Source organism: Poromitra crassiceps, assembly GCF_964638095.1.
Source record: "Poromitra crassiceps genome assembly, chromosome: 7".
NCBI lineage: Eukaryota > Metazoa > Chordata > Actinopteri > Beryciformes > Melamphaidae > Poromitra > Poromitra crassiceps.
In genome coordinates, this window is record NC_139628.1 from 6093274 (window position 1) to 6104148 (window position 10875).

The 10875-nt window shown below is 46.1% G+C and overlaps 1 protein-coding gene across 1 annotated transcript in view; it reads right to left on the minus strand.

Moving 5' to 3' along the window:
* The window catches only part of LOC310780017 (NLR family CARD domain-containing protein 3-like), a 20729-nt gene extending 10246 nt beyond the window's left edge, over positions 1–10483 (minus strand). The window contains exons 1-5 of the mRNA XM_083640552.1: positions 10240–10483; positions 7762–9559; positions 7481–7654; positions 5987–6160; positions 4784–4830 (exon numbers count right to left, since the gene is read on the minus strand). Of these exons, the coding sequence (XP_083496678.1) occupies positions 4784–4830; positions 5987–6160; positions 7481–7654; positions 7762–9559; positions 10240–10321 (2275 nt within the window). The 5' untranslated portion in view covers positions 10322–10483. The remainder of the gene's footprint in view (positions 1–4783; positions 4831–5986; positions 6161–7480; positions 7655–7761; positions 9560–10239) is intronic.
* Between the last annotated feature and the right edge of the window lie 392 nt (positions 10484–10875).

Consider the following 10875-nt stretch of genomic DNA (forward strand, 5'->3'; position numbering starts at 1 on the left):
CATGATCACACTTGGGTTTAAACACGCCCAATCTGGACGTTTGTGCCGAGTTGATGCAGAGCGCAGCGGGGCAACACGCCCCAAAACAGTGCTGCACGCAGCGCTATTCTGGCACAAAACGGGCCTTAATGCAAAATTACCGCCTTTGCGATGATAGAGCGCAATATGTCTTGTATCTTTTCATTGCTACTGAGAAACAGCTGATTGAAGTTGTGCAAATAGACCAATCACAGCTGATTATCATCTACTGTAAGTTGGAGACGTACCCAGATGTTGCAGTGTGCGTTAAAGGCCCATTCCGTCGGTTCTGGCGAGAAATAAATGTGCACAAACTGTTTTTTATTGGCAATGAGTGAATGCGCCTTGACATAACTTAAAAATGGCGACCAGGGGCGTTTCTCTCCGACCAGTCGTTCAGAAGATACATGGAAATACCTCAGTTTCGAAGGGGTTAGCATTTCCCGCCACAGCTAGAGGATGTGACGTCTGCGCGCGTTCATGAGCTTGCCTCTTGTCCTAGACGGCTAACAGGAAATGGCTAAAGTAGCTTTTAACGTTACGTTCGTCGCTGCTAGCAAAAGGAAACAACAACACAGACTCCAGAAAAAGTCCACACTAAATAAATAAATATTTATCTAATGAAGCCCGTCTGGCCAGACAGCAGCAATGTGACCGACATCGGGGGGAAACTAGAGTCAGGACTGTGTTTTCGGTTCATGAAGGGAACTTGCTGCTTGTAGCTACTGTAATGTGGTTTTGACCAGATAACGTTAGCTGCTTGCTAATGGGTTTTCAAGATTCAAGATTTTTATTGTCACTCCGTAGTACAAGTATCTGACCACCTGGTCAGAAACTCTGCTAACATTACCGTCTTGTGTGAATTAATGCAACCCTAACGTTACTACCGTTATGCTTATGGTCATGGAACATTATTGTTTGACTGCAGTTAGCTGCGGTGGTGAGTGCCTATTATAACCATAACGTTAGCTTGATGCTATACGCGGCTAACTAATAGATTTAGCTATATTTATAGAAATTACCACCAGCCCCACTAATAACGTTACTGTCTTGTGTTGATAATGAATCTCACAGTCGGAAATATGCCTAACGTTAGCCTACTGTCTGTTATGCTTACGGTACATTGTTTGACTGTTCAGTTTGGTCAACTCCAGGCATTACACGGTACCGTACATACAGGGGGAGCAGGCTATTTCCTGGCTTGTGCTAACGTGAGTATCCACTTCCCCGCAGTCAACGCAAGCCAAAACACGGCCAAACATGCCACAATAATGTCCCCTAATTCATCCAGAATCCTTCCTGGGCAGCTCGAGGCTGATCTGACCAATAAATTGTCCAGGTTGCCGTTTTCAAGTGACGTTTATGAGTTAACGTTACAAAGCAACCAACAGCTCTGCTGTTGCCAGGCAACTGCTTGTGCACGTGTGAGTATGGTGCCCGCGCGTCAGCTCGTTCACACGCTGCCTGCAGTTACTCTAACGGCCACCGGCGTCAGTAAGAGTGAGTATTGACGGAATGGACCTTTAAGGTGTTTTTGATCTGTGTCTTTTTCGGTTTATAAAGTTTATTTTGATACAACTTAATGAGCAGCTATCGTGTAGATTGTTGTTGATCTCTTGCAGTAATTTCTTATTGAAAATACTGTACTATAAAACATTTACTGCAGCAATTCTGTGACATACTATTACTTTTTCAAATACTATCACACTCATACTGTTCTCACATTTTTTCATGTCAAGGAACCCTAAACTGAAACAAATTAGACCAGTGGTTCTCAACCTTTTTACACCAAGTACCCCCTGAGAAATTAGTTGGCTCTCCAAGTACCCCCATATGACCGACGTTAAAATACAGTCTATTCAGCTGCACAGTTTACGCAGGAGGCACACTTATTCCTAATAACATAATTTATTGTTAACTTTTGTCAGCCACAGCCACAATGTACAAAGGGGCAGCACTAGAACTAGCAAACTCAAACAAAATAACATTAAGAACTGTATTTCAGCAAATGTAGGCCTACTTCAAACACACACACTCTCTCTCTCTCTCTCTCTCTCTCTCTCTCTCTCTCTCTCTCTCTCTCTCTCTCTCTCACACACACACACACACACACACACACACACACACACACACACACACACACACACACACACACACACAATAAGTGAGATCATTAAGAACACAATGAATGACAACAATAATAATGACTGCTTCATTCTCAAAAAGGCAAGTGAAAAAAATAAGATTAACAGCAGCATTTCAATTAATTCAAACACACACACGTGTGTCATGTGTGTCCCGAACACAGAGAGAGAGAAATAAGCCATGTGTGCTGTGTCCGTCCGTGTACAGCGAGTGGACAGCTCCCGAACAGACAGAGTCAAATAGAGAGACAGACAGAGAGAGGCTGCAGGACGGCCGCGCGGCGACGCAGGACACGGAACAGAGAGGGAGAGAGATGTGTCATTATATCGTAATATTGGCTTCGGGCCTCGCAACAGGCTCGGGCCAATTAATTTCATAACTCATCCGGGCCGGATCGGGCACGGGTCTGCATGTCACGGGCCGAGATTTCATGCCCGCGCAGCTCTCTAGCTCAGTGCCAGGCTTCGGCTTGTAGCTCTAAGGACAAGCCCACCGTCCTCGGTGCCCAGGGCCCGGGTTCAGTTGGGAGCTCTCCTTGGGTCCCATTCCCTTCATTGGGCCGCCCCCTGCAAGTGCAAGGAACCTGGCAGGGGACCCAGCGCACCTTGGTCCATGGCCACGGCCTGGCCTCTGTTTGCAGCACCCAGGTCAAGCCCACCGGTCAGCTCGCCAAGGTCTGGGCTCTGTGCCAGCCTTCGGCTTGTAGCTCTAGGGACACGCCCACCGTCCTCGGTGTCCAGGGCCCGAGTTCAGTTAGGAGCTCTCCTTGGGTCCCATTCCCTCGGTAAATGGTAAATTTTGCCCCCTTCTTTGGGGCGCCCCTGCCAGCGCAAGACGCCCAGCTCACCTTGGCCCATGGCCACAGCTGGGCCTCGGTTTGTAGCGCCCAGGACAAGCCCACCATGGACGGCACCGTGCTCCTGTCATCGGTCGGGAGCTCTCCTGTAGACCACACCTCCGGACACCGGCTCACCATCGTTGGGGCCCAGGGCCCGACTTTGGCTGGGAGCCTTCATGGGATCTATGTGCGGCCTCCAGGGTGTTCCACAGCGGTTCAGGCCGCCGAGTGGCGTTGCGAGCCCGCAGTCAATGGCGTACGACACCCGTCTTCGCTCTCTGGCTCAAAAGAGGACCAGCCCGACCTGGCGCATCCCCTGGACGCATCTATAGTCGGAGTTTGCGTGAAGGACTTTCCCCTGGCATGCCTAGCATTTGCGGAGCTAGCCGTGTGACAGGTGGGCGCAGCCTCTCACACCCTGCTCCCCCCGAATTCTCCCCCCAACCATGCTGCTCGCTAAGGGGGCGATACGCTCGGTCCCCAAGGCGGAGGAGCACTTGGGGTTTCTATCACAGGTACCTTGCCGTACCCAAGAAGGACGGTTCCTTGCGTCCGATTCTGGAGCTTGGCGCTGAGGGAGGTTCCCATTCCTAATGCTTTCCCTTCCCGCCTTTCAATTCGTTGAAGCCACAGGATTTCTTACTTCCATGGATCTGAAAGATGCGTTCTTCCATGTCCCCGTGGTTCGGAGGCACAGGAAATACCTGAGGATCTCCTTCCTGGGAAAAGCTTACGAGTTCTGCCGTTTGGCATGTCCTTGAGCACACGGACCTTCAATGTGTGCGTGGAGACAGCCCTGGCTCCCCTCCGCTTGAGTGGGATTTGCGTCTTCCTCGATCTCGACGATGCTCTCATAGTGGCGGACTCGAGGGTCCGCGCTGTGGAGCATACCAGGGCGGTGACAGATCACCTGCAGACCCTGGGGTTTTTAGTGAACTGGCAGAAGAGTTGCCTCGTCCCAGCGCAGGTTGCATCCTTCCTGGGGCTCGACCTGGACTCTCGGGCCATGCTGGCGCGCCTCTCGCCAGACTGACAGGCGTGCACCATGCACCAAGGGCGTTAAGTCTGGGTCCCTCCGTGTCAGTGCATCAGTGCCCTTTGGGGCTGGAAACCCTTGTTATGTTCATTATTCTTATTCTTCCGAGTGCTTTTCTTCTTTCTTAAGCATTTGTTCAAGGCTTGAACCCTTGGTATTACCGCTTGCGGCTATAACTTCATATTTTATTTCATGGCCAGATGTGACCTTTCTTATCTCATAGTGCAAGTCGAGTTGTTTATGTGCTCTACCTAATTTTGAGTGAACATTGTTTTCATCATCATATTTTTCCAATCACTTGAGGATTGTCAAAGAAAAATATATTTTGATCAGAGAATGGTCACAGCTTTTTATTTCAGAGCACTCCAAATCACTCCAGTGACACGCCCCCCCCCCTCTTCTAAATAGCATCCCCAAGAACTGAGTATTATGTTCTGAATTGTGAAGACCTATATGCCACTGGTCCATTTTGTGAATGTACTCTACTTCACCACCACTATTTGTGTCCTTGTACCATTTTCTTATATGTGGACATAAATAAATAGTTAAAATGTGTGTGGCCAGGGTCTGTTGTGTTTATTATTTGTTAATTTAACAGATCTTCAGTTCTTCAGTTTCATGAAGAAACATTTTTCAGCCATCTTTGTTCACAGTAGGATTTTAATAAATATATGACACATACTTGACCTTTCTATTTAAATAGGAATTTCATGTTTTCATTTTGGGGGAATTAAACACACACTTACACTTCCTCAGACCTGGTTTCAACATCTGCACTCCACCATGGTCCACACTGTGGGAACATTTACATAAAGTCTGATCAATATAATATATTTGATAAACAAACAATAATCATCATTCCTGAGCTTATAGTATGACAGAAAATGTGTCTTACTCAGCCTTCTAGCAGACGCTGTCTCTCCATACCTGAGAGATTCCATGCTTTTTTCATTTTTTTAACCTTTTATTTAACCAGGTAAGTCATTAAGAACAAATTTGTATTTACAATGGTGACCTGGCAAAAGGCACAGCCTCTTGAGGGAGAGGGGTAGGGACTAAAATACATTTAAAAAATAAATAAAATGACAACGGCCCATATCCAAATTGTTGCCACTGGCTGCAGTCTCCAGTGTGACACAGAAAATGTGTGTAACTCTCAGCCTTAACAGACGTTGGGCTCTATTTCCGCCCTGGTCTTAAATTTGCATTTATGGCTGGACGCAGAGCTATTAGTGGGCGTGGTCACGCGCATTCCCTAATTTTTCCTTGATGCTAAAAGCCAGAATGCCAAGAAGTGTTGGATTGGTGATCTCCAGTAAACCAATCACATTCTTCCCTTCCAACCTCCGATCCGCGGAGCGACTCCAGTCCGGTCAGAAAAGCCCTAGAAGCAAAGATCATGTAAGTCAGGAGGGGAAGAGAAGATGACTGGCAAAGATGTGAAAGAGAGAGTGAGAGAGGGGGAGAGCGAGTGAGAGACAGAGAGAGAGAGGGAGAGAGGGAGTGAGAGAGAGAGGGGAGAGAGAGAGTGAGATAGCAGCAGAGAGAGTGATTGAGAGTGAGAGGGAGAGAGTGAGTGAGATAGAGAGTGCAAGTGAGTGAAAGAGAGAGAGAGGGAGAAGTCTGTATCAGACGAGCATGCAGACACAACTGAGAGTTGAGTTTGGAAAGACATGTCCGCAAAATAGGATAACGCCGTGGGTGCATCCCCGGTGTTAATAAGGCCTGGTTTTGAAAAGCGTTAACCGCAAAATTAACGCCCGTTGGGAAGATCGCTTTAGGCTGGTATTTAAGGCCGAAACACCCATTCTGGCCTATTCCTAAGGCCACTTTAAGGCCAGGGGGAGAATAGAGCCCATTGTCTCTCCATTGCTGAGAGATTCGTCTCCACTGTGTCAGAGAAAATGTCTGTGACTCTCAGCCTTCTAGCAGATGTTGCCTCTCCATACCTGAGAGAGTCCAGTCTCCAGTGTGGATCCTCCATTCCAGCAGAGAGCAGCTTCACTCCTGAGGCTCCTGGATGATTGTAGCTCAGGTCCAGCTCTCGCAGATAGGAGGGGTTGGAGCTCAGAGCTGAAGCCAGAGAGGCACAGCCTTCCTCTGTGAGCAGACAGCCTGACAGCCTACACAGACACACACACACACACACATGTGCGCGCACGAACGCACACACACACACGCATACACACATACACACACATGCACGCACGCACGCACGCACACACACACACACACACACACACACACACAACACACACACACACACACACACACACACAGCAAGCACAATTGTACTGTCTCAAATGAAAATAGTTGAGCAAGTCATCAGCTCTGTGGCTTAATTTGGTTCAGTTTGACTTTTCCACTTTTCTGACAGAATCTTTGAAATCATTTCTGCTATTTCTGGTTTCAGCAACTGATGCTGCAAGTAGAGGAAATAGTGAAGTATCTTCATGGAAAGTAATTCACATAAGCTACAAAACAATGCTAAATGTTGAGATTTCTTTCAGAGAATTTAGAGAAAGTTGTACTCACACAAGTACAATCTTTTTTAGATTCTCATGGCGTTCTTGAGGTATTCCAGTCTGGTTTTAAAGCCCTTCACAGCACTGAAACTGCACTTTTATAAGTTTTTAATTATCTTTTTTTAGCAACTGAATCTGGGGACTCTGCCATTCTTATGCTTTTAGACCTCAGAGCTGCATTCGACACAGGCTCCCGCCTGGAGCACTGTGTCGGCATCAAAGGCACTGCCCTGGAGTGGTTCAGGTCCTACTTGTCTTCTGTCAGCCTTGGTGACTCTGAGTCCTCCTCAGCACCCCTCCCCTGTGGGGTGCCCCAGGGTTCAATTCTTGGGCCAATCCTCTTCGCTCTCTATTTACTTCCCCTCAGGTCCATTCATACAGGAAGTATGGCATCTTGTTCCACTGCTACGCGGACGACACACAAATTGACCTGCCCCTGGAATACATGGATGCAACTCCATGAACCCTTTGTTGAACTGTCTAAACGACATCAAAGCATTGATGGCCTTAAACTTTTTCAATTTCAATGACAGTAAAACTGAAGTGCTGATGTTTGGTCCCAGTGGTTCCCTTCACATGGACTTGGGCCCATTAGGACAATTTGTAAGACTCACTGTAACCAACCTGGGTGTGAAAATGGACAGTGATTTTAAACTTGACAAACTGATTAACTCTGTCCTGAAATCTAGCTTCTTCCAGTTGAGGCTTTTATCTAAGGTCAAGCCCTTTTTAATCTTTCTGGGACCTTGAAAAGCTCATTCATGCTTTTATTTCAAGCAGACTTGATTACTGTAATGCTCTTGATGTTGGAGTTAGCCAGGCCTCCCTCTCTCGCTTGCAACTCATGTTCAGGTCAGAACAGACCTTAGTTTGGAGACATCAATTAAATTGAAAAAAAAGAAAGTAAATGGATCTGACCTCAGAACCTCCAGTCTACAGTGTGGACTCTGCAGTCCAGCAGAGAGCAGCTTCATTCCTGAATCTTGCAGGTCATTGTTACTCAGGTCCAGCTCTCTCAGACTAGAGGACTGCGAGCTGAGAACTGAGGCCAGAGCTTCACAGCTTCTCTCTGACAGATTACAGCCACTCAGCCTGAAGGAGCATTAGAAGACAAACAAGAACTTTGAAAACACGTTTTATTCTGCATGAATAAGGTGCAATATATCTGAATGAATCTATTTGGTTTTCTAGGCACTTACACAGATTTATTGGAGGCTTTGACCACTGGCAGCAGCCTAAGAAGAGCCTCCTCGGAAGCAGAGTATTTCTTCAGGTCAAACACATCCAGGTCTTCTTCAGATGACAGTAAGATAAAGACCAGAGCCGACCAATGAGCAGGGGAGAGTTTTCCTGTGGAGAGACTTCCTGATCTCAGGTACTGTTGGATCTCCTCCACTAGAGAATGGTCATTGAGCTCATTCAGACAGTGGAACAGATTGATGCTTCTCTCTGGAGACAGATTCTTCTTTATCTTCTCCTTGATGTACTGGACTGTTTTCTGATTGGTCTGTGAGCTACTTCCTGTCTTTTTCAGCAGGCCTCGTAGGAGATTCTGATTGGTCTGCAGTGAAAGACCCAGGAGGAAGCGCAGGAACAAGTCTAGGTGTCCATTTGGACTCTGTAAGGCCTTGTCCACTGCACTCTGGTAGAGGACATTTAGTTTAGATGAGACTCCTACCTTCAGAGACCACGAGGATTTTGATTGTGGTTCTGACAGCAGATTGACACCAGAGTTGATGAATGAGACGAGGACATGAACAGCAGCCAGAAACTCCTGAAGGCTCAGATGGACAAAGCAGAACACTCTGTCCCCATACCCACCACGCTCCTCTTTAAAGATCTGGGTGAACACTCCTGAGTACTGTGAAGCTGCTGTGATATCAAAGCCACACTCTTTCAGGTCTTCTTCATAGAAGATCAGGTTGCCTTTCTCCAGCTGCTGAAAAGCCAGTTTTCCCAGATAGAGAATCATCTCCTTATTCTCTGGCGTCCACTGTGAATCTGTTTCAGTTCTCCCATGAAACTTGACGTTCTGCCGTTTGGTCTGAATCACCAGGAAGTGGATGTACATCTCAGTCAGGGTCTTGGGCAGGTCTTCTCTGTTACTGGTTTTCAACACAGACTCCAGAACATTAGCAATCATGTAGCAGAAGACGGGGATGTGGCACATGATGTGGAGGGTTCGTGAAGTCTTGATGTGGAAGATGATGATGTTGGCCTGCTCCTCATCTCTGAATCTCTTCCTGAAGTACTCCTCCTTTTGTAGGTCATTGAAGCCTCTCACCTCTGTCACCACGTCAATGTACTCAGAAGGGATCTGATAGGCTGCTGCAGGTCGGGTGGTCATCCATATGCGAGCTTTGGGAAGCAGTTTCCCCCTGATGAGGTTTGTCAGCAGCACGTCCAGTGACGCTGACTCCGTAACATCAGTCAGGATCTCATTGTTCTGGAAGTCTAGAGGAAGTCGACACTCATCCAGACCATCAAAGATTAACGCAACGTTAAACTTGTCAAACCTGCAGATTCCTGCTTCTTTGGTGTCAGGAAAGAAGCGATGAATAAGTTCCACCAAGCTGCACACTCTATCTTTCTGCAGGTTCAGCTCTCGGAAAGTGAATGGAAATGTGAACTCTATATCCTGGTTGGCTTTGTCTTCAGCCCAGTCCAGAGTAAACTTCTTTGTTAAGACTGTTTTCCCAATGCCAGCCACTCCCTTTGTCATCACTGTTTTGGTTGGTTTATCTCTTCCAGGTAAGGGTTTAAAGATGTCTTGACATTTGATTGGTGTTTCTGGTCTCTGGCTTCTGGATGCTGCTTCAATCTGTGTGATCTCATGTTCATCATTGACACCTCCACTCTCTCCCACTGTCATGTCAAGCTCCGTGTAATTCTGATTCACAAGTGTCGGGTTTCCTGCTCTAGCAATCCCATCAAACACATACTGAAAGTTCTCCTTCATATTCCATTTGTGTTGACGTTGACACTCTGCAGACGTTTCTAAATAAATAAACAACAGAGGAAATCAATGAGAGGCAAGTAAAGAGTAATGCAATCATTTACTGATAATTTACACATTCACAACTCAACAGACTCTATTCAGCTCATTACTGCTGGGTTGGCAACAGGTCTTGACTGGTGTAAGGTATAAGGTAGCTGTTGTTGAGTCGGTTATTATTACTCAACCAGGACTTGCATGCAACCAATCGGATTCCACACTGTGCTGATCCCCATAAAGCTCTGGTTGCACCAAAAACGTATATGTTAACCAAGCAGCTAGCTGCACTTCTCATTTGCTGTTTGTTATGTGCATGTATGTAAACTACTTTGGGGAAAACCTTTCAGACAATACACACATTGGTAGTGATTGTATGAAAGCCCTGATACCCCTGAGGTTCTTTACTGGGATTATGGATAAAGTGATGATGCACCATGTACAAGGTGACTAAAGTGAGAATTTACCAACTGTCTATTAAAATCCATAGAAATTACATCAACACAAATACAATACAATGAACACATACTCTCACAAGGCTGCCTGTCTCTCTTCACATATATTGTCTGGATGTAGGTCAACAAAAGTAGATACAATGATAGCCTGCACTTTATATAAGACATAAGTTTAGATGAGTTCTATCTTTTTTCAAATGTCCCCTTTTTTAATCTTCCCATGACTTAACTCTGCATTAGATCCTTCCTGTTGATCTTCATTAAAACCTTCTCGGTCACCACCAGCATGTTTTCGCTGTAGGTCCGCTCCATCTCATCCACTGTCTCCAGCCTGTTTGCCTTCTCCAGTCGGCATATTGGGATTTTTGGGAAGCCTCCCAGGCTGTCAGCCTGCTGGAGGAACCACTTGAACTTCTCAAACTCTGCCTCTTTCAAATCCTCCAGCGTTTGCAAGAGCTTCTCTTTATTCGTCGCCATCGTTGCTCCCTGGTAAAATCACAGGAAATATTCAACTGTAAGAACCAACTTTATCCACTATAAAATGGCAGAAAGCTGTAAGAAATGTCAAAAATAAAAAACACAGAATCTTCAGCAAATTAAATTGTGAACGTTTTGAAAGGCTGATTGATGATACTTCATGTTGTGTATAACCAACCAGATCCAGATTTAGCCTATCAAATCTTCTTATCTCTATTCAACTCTGCTTTCAACACTTGTTTTCCACTTGTCCGATATTATTTGACAAATAATATGGTGAAAATAAAACGTTACAAATAATATTTGTAACCTTTACTAACTATAATTTACTGCACTCCCTCCACTACCAGCAGTATTAGGAGGTGCGTGCTACACTTATATAAAGGAAC